This window comes from Dermacentor variabilis, chromosome 3 (assembly GCF_050947875.1).
Source record: "Dermacentor variabilis isolate Ectoservices chromosome 3, ASM5094787v1, whole genome shotgun sequence".
Taxonomy (NCBI): Eukaryota; Metazoa; Arthropoda; class Arachnida; order Ixodida; family Ixodidae; genus Dermacentor; species Dermacentor variabilis.
The window spans coordinates 140,110,840-140,134,584 of record NC_134570.1 but is presented as its reverse complement, the minus strand read 5'-3'; the positions used below and the strand labels follow the sequence as shown (position 1 = coordinate 140,134,584).

The following is a 23,745-nucleotide window of genomic DNA, read 5'->3' as shown; positions in this document are numbered from 1 at the left end:
TAATGGCATGCGCTCGGCACTCGATTATATGCTGAAGACCAGGACTGAGCAAATATACTAAGTATTCCGGACTACAGCTATCGAAATACATGTGCTGGATGTCTAAGATACAGATACTGAGATACATTTGTCTTTGGCGTAACGGGATATTTCGGAGATACTTTGCAAAAAGCCGAAAAAGATATCCCGGAATACAGATACAGCAATATATCGGGAATGCTTCTTTATTTTGGGGATGCTCCGCGAAGACATTTATTATGTGCAGCGTAATATTGTGAATATTCGCGCAGCGCATTGAATCTTGCAGCGTTAGTTGCGGTTAAGCCACAGCAGCTTCTCAAGTAGGCTGTCTTCCATGCTGTGTCGGTTCGGCTTCAACAGGGGACTCGCGAACGAGAAAAGTCTCTCTACCGCTGCAGACATGCACAAGTTGCTGGTATAACGAATAAATACTGCCTTCATGGCCGGGAAGTCCTGTAGCATGGCGATGTCTCTCCTCGTGTCACAGAGGTACCAATACACTTCCGCTCTCACGTATACATCTATTCTGACCGCTCAGAGGCCGAAGTGTGCCCATGTTCGAATTATTAACAACCTTGATTCATCAACGTCGATGACGACGCCCGTCGCACGTGTCCTATTCGCACTTTCCAGCGACTATAGGGGGCGCGGAGAACGTTTCAATATGGCGGGGATAGAGGTGATGGAGCCGACACGAAAGCGTGCGCGTCTACAGGTGCAGGCGGCTCACGGGCCTCTAGTATCTCTAAGCGCGATCCTTGATCTTGCAAAGGAAACGCAGAGATGTGTTGTAGAAGGAGAGGCTGCGTTTAACGCTGGCCATATAATATGCTGCGGTATACGAGCGACGACAAGCGCGGCTGTCGAGGTCGAGTCACTATGCCTGCAGACAAGCGCCGTGAGAGGCCCCCCGCATACTATAAAAGTTCAAGTCTGCAATGAAACCGGCGCCGTAAAGGTCAGTATTTCACCTTACGTTTTTTTTAAAGATATACGTGATGTACGAGAATTGACACCAAGCAGTTAATTGGTGGCGCTCGGATGTAAACAAAGCGCAGTACCCCTCATGCCGCTGCATAATATAAACGTTGTGTGCATTGATGACGTTATGTGCATTCATGGCTCCCTGCAATGGCTTATTTGTGGAATGCTTGTTAAAAATGCCAGGTAACACGGAAACATTTCAGTAGTGCCGATTTAGAAGCTATGAGCGAGACAATGAGGTGTGCCAGCGCGCCCCGTTTCCAGCATGATTAGCGTTTTCGCGTGCTGTACGGCGATTTCGCCAAAGTGCAACGCGTTAAATGCAATTATTTTTTTACTTACTTCTCGGGCTTAAACGCGCAATTTCGTCGTTCTAGTGTCATAAAAGCACCAATGTGTTGTTTTCGGCTTCCAGAATTCAATGTGCATGTGGGAGCCTACGCATTTGCCCTGTAAATAATTAGCGCGGTTTTAAGGTCGTTTGCGTGCTTAACATTGGTTTGATTGTTTTCAGGGAGAATGCACGTGCAAGGCCGGTCTCTCTGGTCAATGCAAACATTTGTTTGCCACTTTGATATATTTGAACAGGTAAAACTTTATACATCATGTGTTTATTTATTTTCATTAGTTGGCTTGCCTGTAATGTGCATCAAGTGACAGTGAATATGTTTACCTTATGTCGAACTAAGAGCCACATTGTAAAAGGCGAACATAGAAGTCAGTGGCAATGATGCCTTTTCAATGCCATCTGGGGCTTGTTGTTGCACTAGGAACAGAGTTTCAAGAACATGCACACAGCAATCAATTGAGTATGTGTTGCTTCAGTCACTTCAGGTGGGCACAGGCTGTATTAATAACCACAGAATGCCCAGAAATGTTTTAAACGTTCTGGGCTTTTTTATTTGTTTACTGTAGGATTTTGATTCTGAATCTGCTGTAAAATATTGTTGATGTAACTTACTAACACGGAAACAAAGGATGAAACAAAATGGAACCAATGTACACAAGCGCTAACTCAAAACTGAAATGGTTCCCGTCTGTCTCATTTTTTTTTCCGCACTACCAAGTTGCATCATAGAATTCCAACTAGCCCCATCGCGACACTGTTAGGAAACATTTTCTTGAATCATATGAAAGATGCAGAAAAAAGCCAATACACAGAGTATTTCAGCAAGGTATGTTTATTTTGATGTACAGGACAAGTGCCACTTCCCTGGATGCATTGTCATGCACGGATGTGCAACAACAGTGGGGACGTGCCAGTGCCGCCAGCATCTACAAACCAAGGCCAATTAGTTTGTTTTGCCACGTCGAGCAGCTTCAACCAATAAGTGTCCCTGAAGATGTTCAAGCCCTGATTAGGAAAGAACTTATCGATGCAGTACCAAATTCTGCACTGGCAAAACACAAAACTCGTGCAAGAAAGTCAATCCCTTTCACTAGCAATTTGAACATAGTCCGCGCCATCGACACAATTTTCACACAAGGTTGCTACTTGAGAGAGCACACAAAATTTTCATTTTTTGAATCGGTGCTAGATGGTGAAAAAACAGTACTGAAAAGGTTTACTCTTGAACATCTCAATGAAAATGAAAAGAGTTTCTATCTTCAAAATGTGTGCCTCTCCTATGCCAAAGCTAGGGAAATATGCCGCGAGACAACTGATCAGTCATCCACTCTGTGGCACAGCGAAAGAAAAAAAAGAATTACTGGAAGCATCTGCAGAGAACTCTACACGTTTGAAGAAAGAGGTACACGCAGTTGGGAAGCAAAGCTGGACAGGCTGTACTGCAGGGAGCCTTTCAAGGGAAATGAAGCCACAATGTATGGAAAAGACAACGAGCCTCTTGCACTTGAAGAGTACGAGAAGACTCATAACGAAAGCGTGAGCAAGCTGGGACTCGTCGTCATTCCAGATGTTCCTTGGCTTGGCTACAGCCCGGATGGAATAAGTGAGCAGAGGGGAACGAACATCTTGCTGGAAGTGAAGTGTCCTGTTCTAGGCAAGCACTCTAGCATACAAGACCTTGTAAATGCTAAGAAGCTGGCATTTATTGTGTGTGATGGAGAAAATTATGCATTGAGACGTGCTCACAAGTATTATTCCCAGGTTCAACTGGGCATGCTCCTCCTTAACATGAATCTGTGTCATTTTATAGTATATTCGAAAGTTGAGAGCCTTGTCATTCATGTGCCGAGAGACACCGAGCATATTCAGGCACTTGTAGACAGGCTGCAGTATGTCTACTTCAAAAGGGTACTACCTAAGCTTGTGCAGATTAGCAAGGCTTGAAAGTATGTTGGTGTTCATAGCTTTTTTTCGTTGTTGATCACTTCCATTCAGTGGGAGGGGGGATACTTAGAAGAAAAGCTATTCAGTACTTTGTAATATTTACGAATTGCAATATATTAAAAAATTAAATTATGGGGTTTTACGTGTCAAAACCACTTTCTGATTACGAGGCACGCCGTAGTGGAGGACTCCGGAAATTTCAACCACCTGGGGTTCTTTAACGTGCACGAAAATCTAAGTACACGGGTGCTTTCGCATTTCGCTTCCATCGAAATGCGGCCGCCGTGAATTGCAATATATGTAGCAGCAATTAAGCAATTGTTAATTATATTTACTGTTCAATGTCTGCTAAGGAAAGTATAGCAAATTGTGAGAACTGAAATGGCAAGAGTTTTTGAAGCATCGAAGAAGCAAAATGAGGAGTTCAAGTTTGGTTCTAGGTTTTGCAGCATATGCATAAATGGCCAGCTGCAAATTTTGCTTGTATTCTGTCATTTAGTGCTTTTGGATGTCTAGTCATGGAGTTTCATTTTTTACTCTACAACCTGTGATGTTTTCTCTGCAAATGACACCTTTACAAGTGTCTACAGTGCACATGTTGCAAAAAAGAGAAGAAAGCTGTTGATCCTTTTTTTAAGCAACTATTTATTTTGCATTCTTCGAAAAGCTAGTCACACAGCAGCTCATAATTCCTGAAGAGCTTGTTTGCAGTCACTCTAAAGTACTTGAGCGAATACAAGTAGTTTTTTACTTGAAAATTAGTGCTTCTGTGTTTATAACTGGTCCTTTGTACCTGATATACTTGGCTGCTTTTTTTTTTTACTTGTCAGTACACGTATCACACCTATAAACATACCACAATAAACATTCCTCCTGTAAATGTGTGTCTGCGTTTTGCTATGTGATATTCAATATTTACTATTTGTTAGAAAATGTTGATATTCGCCCTCCTCTCAACTTTCATATGTCTCTTAACTGAATGTGTACACATCACTTCCATTTGTATAGGTTGTCTGCAAATAAATGTATGCCACATGCGAGGCTCTCGCATGCTCGTATATTTGCCACCTGCTCTCGGTTCACATTCTTCACGTCTTTGTGGTTGCAATGCCCACAAGTTCACAGCTGTACTTAGTCACACATTGCAATGTACACGACAAAGTGATGAAAAAATAAAAAAAAAATAACCATCACGCCTATTTGACCCAACAGCGCATACTATAGACAGTATGTATAATTGAACAGCTGATGATGTCGCACAAATTAAGTGGAAAATACACCAAAAGAGATTGTTCTGTTAAAGTAACATTAACATTCGCCAGTTTGTGTTCCGTTAACCATAGCAATATGTGTCTGATCAACACTGATAGGTTAGTGAGGGCTAGGATTCACCTCAATTTGAACAGGGAAAGATTAAAATTGGTCAAGAAGAAACAAGCCAATCTAGATGCAGTAAGGGTAAAAGCAGACCAATTCAGGCTGGTAGTTGCAAACAAATATGCAGCCTTAGAACAGAGATGAAGATGACATAGAGCTAATGAATGAAACCGTTACGAGGATGGCTTCAGAGGCAGCAATTGAAGTGGGAGGCAAGGCACCAAGGCAACCAGTAGGCAAGCTCTCCCAAGTAACAAAGGACCTAATAAAGAAGCGACAAAGAATGAAAGTGTCCAACTCAAGAGATAAGATAGAATTTGCGAAACTGTCAAAACTGATCAACAAGGCGAAAATAATTGATTCGAAATTATAACGCGATAAAGACTGAAAAAAGCCGTAAAAGATGGACGCAGCATGAAATCGGTGAAGGAAGCTTGGCGTAGGTCAAACCAAGATGTATGCACTAAAAGATAAGCAGGGTAATGGCACCAGCAATCTCGAAGTTATAGTAAAAGCAGCAAAAGAATACAAATGGGTTGGAGCACATGCCAGATCCTGGCTGGAAGCTTACCATTATCATTAAAAAGAAAGGTATACAATCAGCGCATTCTACCGGTGCTAACATATGGGCAGAAACGTGAAGACTGACAAAGAAGCTTGCGAACAAGTTGAGGAACGCGCAAAGAGCGATGGAACGAAGAATGTTAGGCATATAGTTAAGAGACAGGAAGATAGTGGTGTGGATCAGAGAGCAAACAAAGATACCGAATATACTTATTGACATTATTAGAAAAATTTGAGCTGGGCACATCATGTAATGCGTAGGTTAGAAAACCGGTAGACCATTAGGGTTGCAGAATGGGTGCGAAGAGAAAGGAAGCTCAGTCGAGTACGGGAGAAGTATAGCTGGGGTGATGAAATTAAGAAATTCGCAGGCACTAGTTGAAATCGGCTGGCACAGGACAGGGATAATTGAAAAGTCGCAGGGATAGACCTTCGTCCTGCAGTGGACATAAAATAGGATTGCAATGATGAGGATGAATTGTGTCAGCTTTGCAAGCGTGCTTACTGAAATTTATCATCAGCCAGTATTGGTGCGCACAAGTTAGTTAGCCCACACGCAACTGTGAACAGCTCATTGATATAAGGCAGCATTTCCCAGGACAGAGTTGAGTTGAAGAGCTTAAATATTTTAACTCGTTGTATTGCTCGTTCTACATGAACCCGTGCCCTAGCAATATCAGCTGTCCTAAGGGCATCATTGCGGTCAAACTGGCAGTCCTTTTTAGCAAAAGGTGGCCGAATTACGCCAATTGCACGGGCAGTGCACAAGTCATCAATGAAAAAACCCCTATCGACCATAATGTCATCTGTGAATGACTCGAACTTCTCCAGTATTGCACACTCAGCTGTAATGGCTTTGTCTGAGGCTCGTCCACCAAATGCTTCACTGATGAATGTTATTGTGCCAGCTGGACTTACACATATGAGAAATTTTACAGTGTAAGTCGACTTGTATTGTGAATATGTCAGTAGCTGACATTTCACACAGCGAGATCTTTCAACTGGGATTTCTGTGCAATCTACAACACCTCGCACTCTCGGATACTGTTTAAAGTGCGAAGGCATATTGTTTAAAATTTCCTCCTTTGAAGGCCACTCAATGGCAGCTTTCAGCACTGCAGCAGCAAGAGGCAGTGTGTGCACAAAATATCTGTGTATGGACGAAATGCTGCATTGAAAAAGTACACTGAGACAGGAAAATGACATAGCCTGTTTCAGAACTATGAACACCAAAATAACTCTGTCCCTCACAGAAGCTTCCATCCTATTTGCCGCCTCATACTTCTCTACGAGTGAAACAATCTTGTTTAGAAGTGCATGAGAAGGTACGCCAGTCAAAGTGTTTAGGTGAGAATCAGAAAGAAGCACGTCCGAAATCCTAAATTTTTGTGTGAAGTCCAGTGAGTTCACTTGAACGGATTTGTTTAGCTCAGGTGTGTGGCCCAGCTCTTGAAGTTCAACAAGTGCCCTTGCAGCGTCTCGTTCTGTAACGCAAGAAAAAATTTAGAGCGAAATTGGTACAGTTTTAAGCAAAAAGTTACCTGCTGTTGTTCGTGAGCAAGAGCTTGAAAGGGGGGGAAGCCAATCCTGCACAGGTGGGTCTGCAATACAATGATGGTGAACTAAATCCTTCATAAAACCATGTGAAGTGTCCTACAACACGGTGTATTCAGTCCTACGGCAAAATAAAACAAGATGCATTGCACTGGCTTGCCTTTGCTCTAAAATTCAAGAGCAGAGAGAGAAAGTATCAGATGCGAAAGGCGGGGAGGTTGGCAGGGAGGTTACCTGGAAGGTAAACATCCACTTTGCTAACCTGGTGCACAGGTGAAAGGGTAAGGGGGGTGCCGAAATATTACAAAGAAAAGCACAAAAAGTGAGAAAGATCATAGAAAAAAACACATTCACACACACAGAACACTATTGCATCAGAGTCACTCCAGTAGGTTACTTGCCTAAGGTGACATTAGAAAAGCCTTAGTCTCTTAATAGTAGAACGTGTATTTATCTAGGTGCCCAAAATCTTTCGGCGATACCACTCTCGATATATTGCCCTTTGCAGTTGCACAACCGGACTCACCTTGTTTGGTGAAACGGCAAACTTAAACATGCGGTAACGCCTATGCATCATCAAAACTTGGGTGCGAAGGTCGGAAAAAAAATTCTCACCATTGTATTCACTTTCTTCCAAATTATCAGGAAGCTCGCATGCGCAATCTTCATTAATGACGACTTCAGATACGTCGTCCTGTTGGCCCTCGTTTCCTGCAACATTGTTAGGTCAATAGAAGAGATGCTTTAAGACCAAGCAAAACAAATACAAGATCACAAACGCTTGCGCAGTACCTCCGATCGGTACACAACTTTCACTACAGCCAAAAAAAGTAGCGAACGCCTTGCACATTGACCGCCTGTTTGATTTTCACACAGAACGACTAAGAACAGATGCAGAATACGTTCGCTAGTGTGAAATGCTCACTACGCAGCGTCAGGCACCGTCGAGGAATATTTACCGAAACAGCGCGAGTGCAGGCAGAACATTTAATAAACGGTGACACTTGCGTACTTAAACTTACCTTGAGAATCTGTGGGGGGCTTTCTTCGGGGAACCCTAGGCCTCACACTTGCTTCGTGGGAGCGCATAGGGATCTTTTGCGAAGGCACGGCGTTTCTTTTCAGCCGCTTTCGTAAGGGCTTCAACCCGTCTTTAAGGCAAAATTTCACAATCAGCTCACCACAAGAATAAAATGAAATCATTGAGAGCATCGCAACAGTCAATTACTCACCAAGGTGGCCCCAAAAGAAGTCGTCTTTGTTAAAATGATCGCTACATACGACCATTTCTTCGCTCACTTGCTTCCCGATGCGGAGCTTGATCGCCCACAACTTCCTCCGTTTTTTATCTTTTGGAAAGTGGTGCAGGCTCACTTTTCCGGAAATTGCACGATTTGTGCATTGCGGCACACTGCACATGCGGTTGCTCTTCGCTCGTCGACTGTTTTCTTCCATAACGAAGAGCACAAGTACGCCAACGCAGCTGCAGAAACCGCGTGAGCGAGAAATCCATCACCCCCTCCCGGCTTCCGAAAAGATCCGCGCGGCGGCGCTAGCGTTTCTGGAAAGCGCGAATTGCATGCGCTTCTGGCGCTCGCACGGGTAAGCGCTCAAAGTTGGAAGATTATCGCTATCTCTTGAACAAAGTCGCTACCTTCTCTCCCGCACCTAGGATTGGGAGAGTGCTGTCCGGTGACAACGGGCGCTTTCTTTTTCTCGATATTTTGGTTTCTCGTCTCTCGGCGGCGTGTCGGAACTTCCTCTGCGCTCGCCGCGTGCACGCGAAGCGCCGATCTGCGTCTCGCTCGGAGTCTTTCTATGCCGCGTTGCTGTACATTTTGTAACCGTGACAGAGCGATGGCACGTGCTGCGGACACGTCAACCCACTTCGGACAAAAAGAAACTGTCGAGATACCCGTTATTACGTTCGACCGGCGGGGGCTGCCGATCTTCGGGGAAGCGACCGACGGAAAGACGCCACCATCTCTGCTGCGACGACTCGCTTTGAAAGGACGCCAATACGTCAGTCCCCAGCCCATCGGCGCCACCATGGCTACGGCGGCGACTCGTTTTGTAGGGAGGACAATGCACCGCGTCCCCAACGGAAGGGCGCCAGGATGGCTAGACGCAGTCGGCGGAGCAAGTATTGTTAGTGTGTACGCCGTCACCGTCAAGGTCTGTTTGGAGCAGGGGAGCTCCTGGAAGATGTTTGGGCGGTGCGATCTCATGCTGCTTCGAAGTCGTCAGTCAATGGACAGACGCGGCGGCCACTGTCTGCAGAGTCGACTCTGGGATAAAGAGGCGCCGGCTCGGGGCAGCTTCCGTGTCTGCGAGAACCCAATCACCTCGGCGTTGTCAGTGCAACCTGTGCGGAAGTGAGTACGTAAATCCTCCACCTGAAAGGCGGGTCGGCTACGATGACTTTGAACGCTCCGAATTGGTCAGCGGTGAGCTGCCGTTTTCCCTCACCTAGGGATCTAGGGAGGACAGAGTGTATTTAAGGAGTCGTTGGCGGCTCCTCAGTGTGCATTCCTCTTTCAATCATGTTAGACTGACGAACTGTAACGCTCTCATGTAGATACTGTAAATAAATCCGACATTCCTCGTTTTCGATGAGAACAAGTCTCTCCCCTCAACAGCGGGCTCAGCGTGGATAAGTTGGACGACGGCATGGGCCAGCTACCATCTATTTCATGCCCGACCCCAACCATCACACCGTGTCCTGCACAGTATCGCGATGTCGTCGCTACATCGTAAAAGCATTTCGCTACTGCGATACGATACATTTTTTCAAATGCATCTCGATACAGAAATACAGACACTCAAAAGCATTTCTAAGATACTATCGCGATACTGTTTTATCGGGTTCCTGCCCAGGCTTGCTGAAGACTACTATACTATAGCTCAGATTATTAGATAATATACTGAACGTTATATCCCGGAGTGTAGATTATATCCTGAAGGAGACTAAAATTGAGGGACCTTTGAGAACTAATATATCTGCGCCACAACGGCAAAAAAAAAGAAAGCATGAGATGCCGGCACTGGAAATTCGGTGGGAAAAGAACGAAAGTTTAATCTCAATTTTTTTTGGACCAGCCTCACACAGCGAAATTTACGAAAACAGAGTTTTGGCCTAACACCAAATCATTTTATAGCTCATCGACTGTTTCTACTTTATCTGCACTGGAAACTTACGAGCCTGCGGCTGGACTGCGATCTAGGTCGAGGCGCGAATTGGTGGAGTTCACGGTTACGCACGTGCCTTTCCGGAAGCCGCAAGCGCCCGCAGTCCGGCCGACGTTCCCTGACCGACGGCGGCCGACACCTCACGCGCTGGTGGTGCCGTCCCGACCCGCACGGGGGGCTGCGTCCGTCTCGGAAACGTCCCTTGATGTCACCGGCGAGAACCTTCGGCCATCCGACGCCCTCGAGCGAGGCGTTCCGGCGCAGGAGCGACCTCTGGCCCCGGAAACGGACGGTGTCCGCGAAGGGGCTCCGGCGCTCGGAGTGGTCCGACGGGAGGCGCCAGAAATGTCCCGGTCCTTCCTCCTGCGACGCGGCTTCTTGCGGGGACAACCTGTTCCGACTACCTTTTGCGGCGGTGTGCACTTGCAGAAGACGGGGCCTGTTCGGTGCAGCTGTCGGAGGGGAAGGGCTACGCGAGCCCTGAGAGGCTGTCTTGTCATACGACGTGGTTCCTTTTGGGCGCTGGCCACTCACCTGCGCTGCGGCGCTCGCCGAACGGGAAGGATCTTCGTCGGAGAGGCTGCTACCCCGATAACCTCGCATTGCAGCTTGGATGACGTGTCTGCCTGAGAAAACCTGGAAAGGATGACGCTACGAGATGAGAGCTTCTTCTTCTACTACTTCTTCTCCTTGTGCTCTTAACGTGCGCCTCCTACTTACTATGGGGGATTAGGGAAGACTCCGGTGGATAAGGCTTAACGAATAGATATCATTATGTTTCACTTGTAAATTGGCGAAAACCTATAAATTCCGAGTGACAGATGCAAGAAAAAAGTCGCAGTTTCGCCCGTAAGGTGAAACGTCGAATGCGATATGAAATTAGTTGACCGCTAGCTATACGAAGTAAGGCTAGTAATTTTCTCGGCCGTATAAACTTGTAAGCATAGGCGTGCTAACTGAATTACCAAGCCTGGTGTCATGGGCACACAACCAAACATGAACACACCTCACTCGATGTCGAAACGCTGGAGTGAGGAAGCGCGCCATGAGCAGCGAGCGAATTGACCTTCGTGCTGTGTCTCGCATCAACGCGATCCAAGGCACGAAAACAAAGCGTTCGGCGGGCTTTTGTCGCCGTAGCAGGCGGCTTACAAGATACTGGCCCAGGCGGCAGCGCGCTCGGCCGCCCCGATTAAAGGGGCCCTGGACTGAAGGGGCTCCGACCATTGCACGAAAATCCTTTTAAGCGATAAAAGTTTCTCTCTCCCTCTCTCTCTCTCTCCCCACCAATCAGTTAATCGAGAAATCTGCAGAGCACAATCAGCCTCTCTATAATGCTTTCATAGACTACAAAATTGCATTTAATTTATTTAGGAGAAATACCAGCCGTTCTAGAGGCATTGCGCTTGCTCAGTAAGGAGTACACGAAGCATACGAATCCAAGCGAATATCCATACATTCTCCACAGTTGCCTTAAATCTCCACATAAAAAGTGGATAAATAAGGATCTTGAAAAGGTCAGGCAAAGAGACAATCTCTCCACTGACGCTTAGAATAAGTATTCAAGTTGTTCAACTAGGAAGCATTAGGAATGACGATCAACAGGGACCATCTTGGCAACATTCAGTTTATATTTGCTGCTAGTCATTTCAATGGTGAATGCGTGAACATTTTTATGCATATAATATAAAATGCACCTTGCGGGCATATGCCACGTGGAAAGAAATCCCCATCAGCGTCGACAAGATAATGGGAGTCATGACGAGAAGGAGAAGAAGCCGTACAACGGCCACCGCCATAATATTCGAGCATTTCGTTTAAATTGCCCAGGTAGAGGCGGTGGTCTGCTAGCAATAGTTTCATCAGAAATCTTTCATAAAGTAACTGCCATTTTTGAACATGTGTGTTCACATTGGGAAATTTTAGGATCAGATTTTTTACTGCCTGGTTGCGCTGCGTTTACAGGGGTTAATGCATACTTCCCGAACGGAGTCAAGTGCACTGATCACCTGGACTCGCTGTGCCGAAACTGTTTAAAGGCAATGCTGCTGGCAGATTTGAATTCGCATCATACTTTTTGGGGACTTAAAACGGATGTTTGTGAAAGAGGTTGTGGAATTACGTACATGACAACAATTTTCAATGTCACAATGCAGGTTGAATTACTTTTCTACGTGGATGATTATCTTCTGCAATAGAACTGACTTTCTATTCATGCTCATATGTCTGTTTCATCACGGGACACCTTTGACAATGGAACAAGCAGCTATCACTTACTCATTAATATTTAAATTGCGTTTTCACACGGCGAAGACGGCTTATTAATTATAAAACTTATAAGTCAACTATAAATTCAGGCTTATCAGCGTTGACCACTTGTGACAAACAATGTGGTATCGCTTTCAAATTCCGCTATTCAGCTTGCTGAGTTTACGGTTGTGTCTGGCAGCTCACTATTAAACTCATCGTGATGGAATGAAACATGCACAGGAGATTAAAGGCGAAGACAAACACCGTGGAAAAGTCTCCAGCATAATAATTCACCGAAAATAGGGTGGACTATAAATTCGTTGCAGCTATGTTTACGCGAACGGTGGCGTTAGCTAAAGACGAACAAAAAAAAAAAAAAAGAAACACATTCACTGTCTTCTTTGTCAGAACCAGAAAGAAGATCGGCACTTCTTAAGCTTTTTCGTAGGGAAAAACCTGTTCAGCAGTCCGTATGGTCACATTCTGCTGTTCTATCCCTCAAAGACGTGGTAGATTCACTAAATGAGATCGCGAAAGGGCTTGAAGCACGGTTTTCTTCAGTGTCCCAAACCTAGGATGTTTAGAAGTTCAGAACCTGAGTTTGTAGAAGTTGCAATGACAGAATTATCCGACGTTATTTGAACTGCACATCAATCGGCTCCTGGAGCTTCTATGATTAAATTGTTTAACTCGTTCCCAAATGATCTCTTGAATATCGTTAACTGTTCGCTACAATATACAAGGATTCTGACCTCCTGGGGAATTGGAAAAATTGTGCTTTTACTTAAATATCCAAACCTTGGATACGTCTTCGAAAACATTCAGCCAGTTGCCCTTACATCGAATTTAGTCAAAATTGTAGAAAAAGTAATCCAGGTCCGGGTCAATGCATCTACTTTTTCTCAGGGTAATCTGAGCTCGAGACAAATAGGATTTAGGCCTCTATGATCCATATGGTCAGCTCACGTTGATTTAGAAAGTCGCATTCAACCCACATGCCTATCAGGAGATGTATCAGCATTGGTAACCTTAGATATTGCAAAAGCGTATGAAAGTTTTGAACATAGAATTTTGATTTTTATATTAGCAAGGTGCGCTGCTCCAGACTATTTAGTTACCTGGAGACAAGAGTTTCCTTAGGACAGAGAATTCTTTTACTTTCAGGGTGCGGTGACATCGGGTACATATAAACAGACGAGAGGCGTACCACAGGGATCAGTTCTTTCACCACTTTTGTTTTCTGCCCCGTTCGTCAGGATGTCCAACCCTATCTCTAGGCTGACGACATTGCATTTTTCTCCACAACACGGGATATCAGCACGTATACCAAATTTTGCAATCATACTTGTCTGAACTCGAGCTTTGGCTGGAGGGACCATCTCTTTCGCTTAACGTCAAGAAATGCTCGTTACTTGTGTTTCCATCGTCAAATGCTGTTTTTATTTCTCTGCACTTCTGAAATGAGCCGATACCGCAAATTGCAGCTTTGAAGTACTAAGGGACAACTTATGATGGTAGGGTAACTGGCAGCAGTGAATCATTTCAAATGCGGGTAAAGAAGAATGTGCAATGGTATTGTTGCGCCGGTTCAGTACTAAAAACACAGGGATGCGTAGAGCTACGTTGCCGATCATATACAAACTTTACGTCCGCCCCGTTCTCGAATTAGGCTGTGTTCTTTTTTCAATATATGCAGCATACAAGCTAAGACCTTGAATACTACTGGAAAGGCAAGCGCGGCGTCTCCGCCTGGGGCTGCCAACTTTTGTGGCAAACGATGTGTTTTATCTGGAGTCTGGAACTATTCGGCTTGAATCCAGATTTAAGCAACTTATTGTCCTGACCTTCCTGAAGCTTTACGATGCATCACTATTCAATTTGCAACCAGCTTTCATCAATTCTTCCGAATCATATTTCAGAACAGGTTGGCGGCGTTACCGACAGCCACAAGGTTTTTGTTCAGGGGCTGTTACCAAACTTCAAGTTCGTCTACCGACCTTGATTGCGCCAAAATCTAATTTCTTCAAGGTAAAACTGATATTTGATGACATTTTTCCAAAACACGCAAAACTTCTTCCTGCGTGCATGCCTGAAGGTCTTCTTCAATATCATCTTAGTCAATTTCCCTCTCACTTGGTTAATTCTACGAACGCAACACAAATTTAGAGAAAGCCGGAGTTGGCGTCTTTTCAAATCAGCTTAACCGATCTTTTGCTCTCGGTCTCGCTGATTACAATCCAATATCTTTTGCTGACAATGAATAATTTCTGGCAATTATTCTGGTCATCCAAAAATTGGGTCTACAGAAATCTAAAGTAATAGTTGTTGCAGACGCGCTTTCAGTCTGTAAACATTTAACATTTAATAACTGGTCACACCTGTTGAGTATATTTTCCATCTCGTCCGAGACAAATTCTCTTATATCCGCTTTGTCTGGATCCCCGGACATAGAGGATTCTTTTTAAATGAATCAGCTTACTGGCTCGTATCGTCTTCACTGAATGATCCTTTTTTAAATGTTCTTCCTGGTTTCTCTCTTTTAATAGGAGCTAGATTTAAACGCTTTTTATTGTTGAATTATAATGAATCATCGATACTTACCGCAGATGGTTTTCGACATCTAAAATTTTGGTGGAACATGAGCTAATGCTTTTCACTTCAATGTGAGGTGACGTTATCGTGCTCCCCCTGTAGAGTTCCCCACCTAAATTTTTACCTTCATCGATCTGGTTTATTCGTACCTGGCCTCTGCTCCTTCTGTGATGAAGCAGAAACTATTGAACATTCCTCTCTTACTTCCCGCGGCTTCTCCACCCTCCGCAGAAATTTCCTCATATTTCCAACTAGTAATCTGGTTTAAGCACTTATAACACCAAACATTTTGTCTTTTGGTGCCTGTCAATTAGGCGCAAGCCCTGGTTCGATTATTACTACTCTGCAAAAGTTTATTGAAGCATCTGGTAGGTAGGTTAAGGTGCTAAGGTACAGACCGTGGGACATTTCATTTCAATTATTTTTTTTAGTTTCGCAATTTATTTAAAATTTTTTTATTTAGTTTATATATAGGTCCTCTCGAAATCTGTGTTATCAATTAGTTGCGAAAGGCTGCGTTCTGAACGTTCGCCTTTACCCCTTTTGGCACGTTTTGGGTGTACGTTTAATTTCATCCAGTGTGGCCAATACCCTTCATGGGTAGAAGCCATGTTTTGAGGCAACATCAGCAAGAACATTTACCCCAGGGTGGGTACATGCCAGAAGATCCCAAGGATCTCGTGCCGCCGATTTTCTAGGCAAAGAAAACTCTTATAACACTCATTTAGCAAACTTGGGCTATCGCTAACCACACCAACTATTCTTTTTTGGGAGGCGGCTTCGTTGGTATCCAACCACAGGAATGCTTTTCTTGCAGTTTACAATTTTATTAGAGAGACAAAAAAGTACCTTGCTGAATTTCTAAAATCATCAATGATTTCCATTATTTCATTTCTTCATGTTAACGTATTTTATCGAAATTCTTAACAATGTTTTCATTGCACTTCTAAATTAAATTTCTCTAGTCCCACGCTCTACTACTCAAATCTAGTTTTGCTTTAATTCTAAACATGAAGGAAACCGCCTGCTTCTTGGCCAATACCCCATAGTGGGTATGCGCCAGTGTTCGGGAGACAAGTATTTCCATCTATATCTACCAACATGGTTACGCAGCTGATTACCATCGGAATACAAGGCATGATCTTCATCTGCGGCTACTACAACCAGTACTGCCTCTTCCTGCCTTTGATAAGGTGCCACGCGGGAAGTTGTTACACAAGTTAGCATGCTTGGGTATTCCGTTAAATATTATTAATGGTATTGCTGCCTACCTTCGGGAGAGGCGGCAATTTCTACATGTTTTAAATAGCTCTTCAGAACTCTTGCATGTTACTTTTGTTTGCAGAGTGCGCGTAATGCCGGTAGCTTCGTATGCTCTGTGCTTTCGACGTTTCGTTCGGTTGAAACAACATATGCACGAAGGTCAATTCGATCGCTGCTGCTACCGGGATTTCTCACTCCAGCAGTTTGAAAGCGAGTTTTCGTGCTCATCGAGCGAGATGTGTTCACGTTTATCTGTGCGCGCGTGATACCGTGCTTGTTCATTTAGTTGAAACACATTGGGTGGCTAGTCGGTTTGAATCCATAATGGAATGTGTAAGCATAACTGAAAGAGGACGTAGAAAGAAACAAACACACAGAGATAACGCTGTCTCTGTGTGTCCGCTTCTTTCCACGACCTCGTTAAGTCGCGCTTACAGATTATATCATTGTTAATTTAGTTAGTAGGCGAATGTTTACAAGTTTATACGGTCGATAAAACTATTATCCTTACTTCGTATAGCTATCTACTAATTTGCTATCGCAATCGGTGCTTCGCCTTTCGAGCGAAACTGCGACTTTCTTTTTGGGTGGGGGGTACATGGATTTATTAATGTCTTTGAACACTGCGAAAGCCTCTTTGATTTCCTATCATCTCCGTCATTCTCACACATCAGAAACTTACGCTAATAGTGGCGTTACGATAAAAGTGGCAGTAGCACGACTTAACTAATACTGCAGTTTAGATTCTACCAGACGCACTTGCCTTTTTAACTGGTTCTCAAAATTAGGAGGTTCTTCACGTGTTTATTCTAAGTGGCGGTAATTTGAAGTGAAGCTGATTAAGGCTTCCAGCTGTTTGCAGAACACGAAAAGAAATATACCAACGTTTATTCCCTCTTCCATGCTACACGTTCAAGAGTGCTGTAACGTAAAACTATGCCAAGCTTGTCAATTCCAATTCTGGAATCAGTCCTCCACGACTAGTCAAAAACTTTTTTGGACCACCCCCACTTCACCTGTCTGTCACGCGACATCACGAAAACCGCGATAGCTCTCCATCTGATATGAGGTCTACGCACTGATTATGCATGATTTGACAGAACAAAAGAAAAATGCTATTTCTGATTCGACGCCTTTTAGCCTTTAGCCCTCGGCTATTGGTCAAAAGTTTTCGGGGCTGCATCCAGTTCTCTTGCCTGTCACGCGGCTTCACAAAACCGCAGTAACTCACCGCGTCAAAGTGATGTGTACGCGTTAAAGATGCATTAATATGCCGAACAAAACTGAGTTTTCTTCTGAATAGCCGCAGGCTGCCCCGTTCCGAAAGGAATAAAATATGGCTGCCGCCGATCGCTCAGGCACTAGCTACTCGCACCTGACGGAGAGCATGGGTTTATTTGCGTATAATAAATCTTCTTGCGTGGCCGCGTAACGTTTTCGAGCACTTTCGGCATGTTGACAACCACGTTCTGCTGACTCTTCTTTGCTGAAAATCCGTTTTAACGTCGTTCTTAAGCTTCCGCTGCATGCCTCCGTGAGTTTCGACCAGCCACCGCAAGCTGAGTAAGGGAAAGCAGACTAATCGCAAACGCTGGCACCACCCTCTTATCCGGTTATCGATATTCAGTGCAGTGGCTCTGCCCCATCGAATCCCTCTCCACTTGAGCCTGCTCCTCGCCTCTTGTCAGTCAATTAGATAAGACAAGCCGCTCAGTGTAGGCAATGTTATTCGTTTTCCAAGCAAACAAAAGTGACCTCCTAAGTGTTGACTGGTCTGTTCAGACAACCCTGAGGGTGACCGCCCGATGCTTGCGTCGGTGGTTACGCAAATTTTACGTCAAGAGATCGGAATAAAAGATATTGGAATAGTTTTACGTAATCGGGCCCCAACTCACTTGACCAATTTCCTGGTGTTTGTTGCTTGAAGAATATACTTGACGAATCTGTTTGGCGAACTGACACAGGCTGCTCGGCCCAAACCTTTTATTGAAATATGCATTTTGGACTGTACGGCTTCAGCCTGAAAGAAGTCGAAGCGTCATTCATTTGTAGTATGGGATATACTGAAATATAGAAGATATAATTCCCAGGTGGAGGGTCAAAAATGAAGTGAAATATGTAAGGCTTGTGGTATCTTCCTTATGAAGGATTGCGAGGTTCTCTTTTATGTACCGACAAAGGGAATAGTTTTTCCGTTTTTATAATTAAACAACGTTGGATCGAGACATGGTGAGGAAGCGGGTGCTTGAATTTTCATTTTCTAGGCAGCCTAAGCTGCACTGTAGTACCTCGAGTATACTTTAGGCATTGCAACTGGCACTGTAAGAAACTGCATCATGGATTCAATTCGAAGTTGTAGTGAACGGATGGATTTCGCGAACAATGCGTGCCTCGCCATAATGACCGCGGGCTGCTACCGTTCCGTGAAGGGTGAGCCATATTGTCAACAAAGGCTACTGAGGGCCGCCATGAAACATTTCATCGCTTGCAATTGACTGGCTCTCAACGTTAACAACGAAACTTTAATTTCAAGTGATTGCTACTACAGTATTTGTGAATTAACTATGGAAATACTCTACATGACGCGCCGTCGTGTTAGCAGCCATGAGCAATTCGTTTTATGGGGGCCTGTTTCAGAGAGCGGTGAAAGTAGCAGGAAAGCTTTTGATAAGAAATGCGCGCCTTACTGTTTCTTTACGCATTAATAAAGTGGCCATATTTGACTAGAACAACTCACCAGTGTAATAAGAATCTTGTTGAAAACTTCGCTGGGCAGTGTCTTTCTAACACGGATAACATGTTGACACCAAATACCAAGATTTTTCTTCCATGCAAAATGCAATGTCTCTCATAGCTAAGTACTAAGGGAATGTTAAGTGCTTAGCAAAGCATCATACACAACATCGAGTGTTGAATTTGCAGTCATTACGCAAAATTTATGGACAGACACGGCGCATATAAGCATTGCAATACCAGTAGACCCTTTCAACGCTACATAGCTTGCGATATCCAGGCCGCAAATTTTCTCGACTTGCGCATTTTTGAAGAAGGAACTGTGGTTCAGGCACGGTAGCAGAAAGAAGCCGACGTATTGTTCAATAATACTGCACGAGCCACCGACGCACGGCGTCGTGGCCGTGACGTCACTCGCGAGAGGGCACCACGCTAAGTTCTCGCCGCTAACGAAGCACTGGCTATTGTCAGTCGGTTTGGGCTGAGGGAACAGCGTTAGAAACTTACCGTGGTACCACTGCGGACTGGCCATTGCTGCAAACGGCCGTTTTTGGTAGAGTGTCTGCCTCGTATGAGGGAGGTACTAGGCTCCAATCCTGGTTCCGCTGGATTGGAGTTGTCCACTGGGTTGTATGTGGTCGAATGGCTAGCGCATCGGGCTGGTCTGCTGAGATGAAGGTGTTCGAGGCCAACCATCGCACCAACTTTGTTCACTGAGTAAATGTCGACGTGTACATACGTGCCACTCTTCCGCGGGTCTCTTGCACACCGATATGGGTCGCTGAAGACACACGACACTAGCTCGGTATCGCTTTTCGAAGGAACTCTTTGACGCCGACTTGGAGCACTGGGCATGTTTTACTGGCTCTATGCTGGTTTCTAATGAGTCTCTTCGATGTCAACTTGGGTTACCATGTATGTGCCAGTAAGTGTCGCTATTCAATGAACGCGTTTGACGTCACCTAGGGTAAATAGGTCTGTACTACTGGTAACGTTCCGCTGCATACAACAGTGAAAAAGATCCCTTAAATTACTCCAATGCTGAGCGGAATCAACCTCAGCTCACAAGGGTTCCTCAAGGAAGACGACCTGACACTTTGGCAGGCTGCCCCGGAAACCGCCCTGGGCGTGTCCCGCATTTTAATGAACGTTTTTCGTGCCAACCCTTTATCCAGCTGCGCCATGAACGCACTGGCTACGTGCCGCTCTTCAATGAACCTTTCGCCAACTTGGGTCACATAGTATGTGACGGCGATTGAGTGGCAAGCGGGACAACAATTATTAGCCTTTGCAGGCACCGGCGCACCACGTTTACTGTCTCGGAGACCCCCACGCACGGATGCCACAAATTGCGCAGCGCTGATCAAGGTAATGCCAGAGAGAGCAGTCAGCGCCCTTATAGCAACCGTTGCTATGTGTTCCATAAACGAGGACAGAAGACTAAAATGATACGAGACTTCCGCTTGAGATTGTTGTGACCGCTTCCGAGTTTTGCCCTTCCTCCATGAAGACGATTGCGCTCACGTTCAAATTTTGCCCCTTCAGCGTCATTATATCTGTTTCTTTGATACATCATTTTCTTATTTCCTTTCTTTACGCTGAGTAGGTGGCCAGGCGTTCGAGAGCAATAATTTTGCATCCGTATATGATGGACAACATTGTCCCGATTTCCGGCCCTGTATTCAGCGAAGAGAATAAGGTGAGCCGACGAGCTTGATTTTTTTGTTTGGCAGAAGTGAAGAACAATGAAGACACAGATAGTACAATAGGAATCACGCTAAGCAGAAATGTAAAAGTAATAAGATCAAGCTAAATGAAAGTGGTCGAAGAGATCACTTGCCCCGCACGTGGGAACCTGAGCCACATCTTCCGCATTACGCCTGCAGTGCTTCTGCAAGCTAACGGACCGGTCATTTATTTTCCTTATGTCTGATGTGCTCAACGTGAACACATTAACAATACTGATCATTATTTTGCGGCTGTTTCTACTTGTGCCGTCCTCTCTAACCAAAGTCACATAATGCCCCCTTAAAACGTTTACTTGCACTCGTCGCGGTGACTTCAGGCGTTGCGCGAGTGTGTCGCAGTGGACGAGTTCGAAGCCCGGCAGCGAATGCTGCGTACCATTGTAGGGCGCCCTATACGCAAATCCCTGCAGGACTCTTATCCAGCGCGGTACAAATTGTATACGGGGTGATATTTTAAGTCTTCTGGAATTTTTAAAAATCGCCTGCTGCAGATTGCGTATTTATTTTTATTTCAAGATTACTGCCAGCCTCTGGTTAGAGGCCTTAAGCAGGAGTGGTTACATACATGACGAACAAGACTGAGTACAAGGTGTGAAGCGTGAGCAAAATGAAATAGCACTGAATTTGAAAATATAAGCAGCGTGTCATTTGCGAAAACGTAGCAATTAGCGCTAAAAATGTGAAATTATTCCAGAAGAAAATGTAAACTGCTCTTAGCGCCAAGTTCACAAACACTTAAGAGACAGAAAAACTAAACTAGAATAATATAAGCATACCATGCGTGGTAAACGATTACAGAACATACATCCTGTCAAACAAATATAATGTGGTAGTGTGTAAAAATGTGTAGCCGTGGCAGAAGCATCAGAAAACACGTGCGTTCAGCTATGTGGAAGGACAAGCAGAAAAGAAAAGAAAAAAAGGAAAGGAGGGCAGGGATGTACCCCGGTCATTTACACAATTTCTTTGAGCAGCTTTAAGAATGATTCGATGGTGTCGCAGGCAACCACCGCAGCAGGAAGTACATTCCATTCCCTAATGGTTCGGGGAAAATATGAATTTCTAAAGGCTTCTGTTTTGCAGTAGTAATCTTTAAGCTGCTTAGCGCGGCTAGACCGAGTTGATCGACGAGTTAGAGGCTTATCTTTTGTCCTTGAGCTGGATTATTCGAAGAGGCATACATTACTAGCACAATCTTAAATAATTATTTTACGGCAGATATTGCGGTTTTACGAATTGTGGCTGGTGAGTTAGCAAGACGTATCCACTTGAAATTAATCTGCTCGATGACACCGGTTTCGCGATATTTGCCAAAGTGTGGGACGGAAGACATGAACGTTCCAGTTACTTTTGTGCTTCATGTTATAATGTAGGGTTCCGTTAAAAAAGAAAATTTTATGGCGAGTTTGCTGGCCTATGTCTCCAAACGGGTATCATTATGGAAATCCACTTCAAGTACATATGCCTCGCAAGCTCACTGACAACAAATCGTAAATTTATTTATGTTCCGTAAAGTAAAAAAAAACATTACTCGCCATCCTGGCCCTGCGAACGTGGATGTCCAGTGAAGCTGTTGCAAAACCAAGCACTACAACTGCTGACAGGGGGGAGGGGGGGTATGTAATGCTTAATTTATGGTTCGGACGCTGTATTGAGTATGTTCTTTATTGAAACGTATGCTGTTCTGTGCGTTCTATGGATGATTTCAATGGATGTATGCATTGTTCGCTTCACTTTGCTGAGTGATTGTAGACTTTTCATTACGAGGGGGATGAGCCATTGGACGTTTCGCTTGCTTAAGCGGTATGGGCCATTGCTGATTATGATAATTTCTGCTCACACATGGACGCGAAAAATACCGACCACAGAGAGGCTCGCAGCTTCGCTGTAATAATTAGGAATGTAATTTGTGAATTTTGTTAATTGTTTGGACATGTGTTTCCATTTCCCGTGCAAGTAATGCCCGGCTCTGAAAGATCTAGCTCAAGTGGTATACATATGTGCAACAGGCTATTTTCAAACAAATTCCCTAAAATTTAAAACTGATCACCCCATTTAGTGTTGATTTCTTGTTACTGGGGTGTTAAATTTCTGTTTGAGAGTAGAGCTCGTGTCTTATTTTTTGTTTCCCGTCTACTTCACATCTCATGTTCAACATAGGACGCGGAGCCGTATTTTGCCTTTATTCCTGTTTGTTTCCGTCGTCCCTAAACAGATATATAAGGTGCCCTAAGGCCTATGACCTTCGGGCGTGGCATAGTGACTTGATTCCGCGTGCATCTTCGACCTGTCCAAGGGGAAGCCGTTATGCTTGTTTTGGCTATAACGCCCGCCCTTCATCAAAATCAAGGCGGCCTATTCATTGACAGTGGGTGGATTTCACTGGCGACCAAAGTTAGAGCTATAATCACTCCTAAGGGGGCATTGATCTTTAGACACGAGATTCTCTCTAGAGTCAGGGGGCGTCATTAGAAAGAAATGGTGTCTGATACTACACGTCGCGCAAGCCGAGCTGCAGAAAATGGCTGGTACCTTCTGCCAGATGCTCATGTTCGTTTATAACAACACAAAATCACACCTCACTTGGAGATAGGCCGACAAACTGGTGGCCAAAACAAAAAGGACATCAGGAAAGTGGCATTGAAATATTGAGGTGGTGATAACCTACTTATCTCTCTGCATCAGCACCGCAACTACCTGATGACAACTGTAGACAAACTTGAACGTGGCATACAACCTGTGCGTCTTATACTAACCCTTTGTGGGGCTCGAGTTACCTTCGCTTTGCCCCATCTGAACCATTGATTGAACTTCGCACACATTGATACGCCCTGAAGGCGAAATAAACGTATAAGACGCCAACCGAAAAAGACGCATAACAAGTTCTGGCGCGCGTTCTGATGGAGTCGTTCGAAGAGTCCGTATAGATTTGTTTTCTTTTTCTTTCTTTCTTTCTTTCTTTCTTTCTTTCTTTCTTTCTTTCTTTCTTTCTTTCTTTCTTTCTTTCTTTCTTTCTTTCATTAATTCTTTCTTCAGCAAGCGCGAGATTAAGCATCTTAAGCAACACATAAATGTGTGGCCCAACTCGCCAGAAAACCGTCCAGGCGGTCAAGCCATCTCTACAACAGCGACGGCTACGTTAATCATTTATTACTTATTCTATAAATTTGAAAATGA

At 44.5% G+C, this 23,745-nt stretch overlaps 1 protein-coding gene and 1 long non-coding RNA gene across 5 annotated transcripts; one reads left to right on the top strand and one right to left on the bottom strand.

The window, feature by feature from the left end:
* Positions 1 to 642: 642 nt before the first annotated feature.
* Positions 643 to 4,358, top strand: LOC142576328 (uncharacterized). Of its 2 annotated transcripts, XR_012826828.1 has the most exons (3): positions 643 to 979; positions 1,520 to 1,593; positions 2,203 to 4,358. It is a non-coding gene; the product is annotated as an uncharacterized LOC142576328 (long non-coding RNA). The 2 variants fall into 2 exon arrangements; XR_012826827.1 differs by having other exon boundaries at positions 1,520 to 4,358.
* Positions 4,081 to 8,368, bottom strand: LOC142576326 (uncharacterized). 3 transcript variants are annotated; one of them, XM_075686411.1, is made up of 5 exons: positions 8,026 to 8,368; positions 7,816 to 7,944; positions 7,409 to 7,504; positions 6,781 to 6,840; positions 4,081 to 6,723 (listed from the first exon to the last, which is right to left on the bottom strand). In XM_075686411.1, exons 3-5 carry the CDS (start codon positions 7,460 to 7,462, stop codon positions 6,664 to 6,666), a joined length of 174 nt encoding a protein of 57 aa, XP_075542526.1. In that variant the 5' UTR covers positions 7,463 to 7,504; positions 7,816 to 7,944; positions 8,026 to 8,368; the 3' UTR covers positions 4,081 to 6,663. The 3 variants fall into 3 exon arrangements, with proteins under 3 accessions (XP_075542526.1, XP_075542525.1, XP_075542524.1); XM_075686410.1 differs by having other exon boundaries at positions 4,081 to 6,840; XM_075686409.1 differs by lacking the exon at positions 8,026 to 8,368 and having other exon boundaries at positions 7,816 to 8,018.
* Between the last annotated feature and the right edge of the window lie 15,377 nt (positions 8,369 to 23,745).

What these genes read in the sequence shown, in the direction of transcription:
- LOC142576326 (XM_075686409.1), bottom strand. Translation starts at nt 8,005, where the DNA reads ATGCTCTCAATGATTTCATTTTATTCTTGTGGTGAGCTGATTGTGAAA. An exon ending in GCCCCCCACAGATTCTCAAG is followed by an intron (nt 7,505 to 7,815) that starts GTAAGTTTAAGT and finishes ACAATGTTGCAG; the next exon opens with GAAACGAGGGCCAACAGGAC. An exon ending in TTGCTCACGAACAACAGCAG is followed by an intron (nt 6,724 to 6,780) that starts GTAACTTTTTGC and finishes CTTGCGTTACAG; the next exon opens with AACGAGACGCTGCAAGGGCA.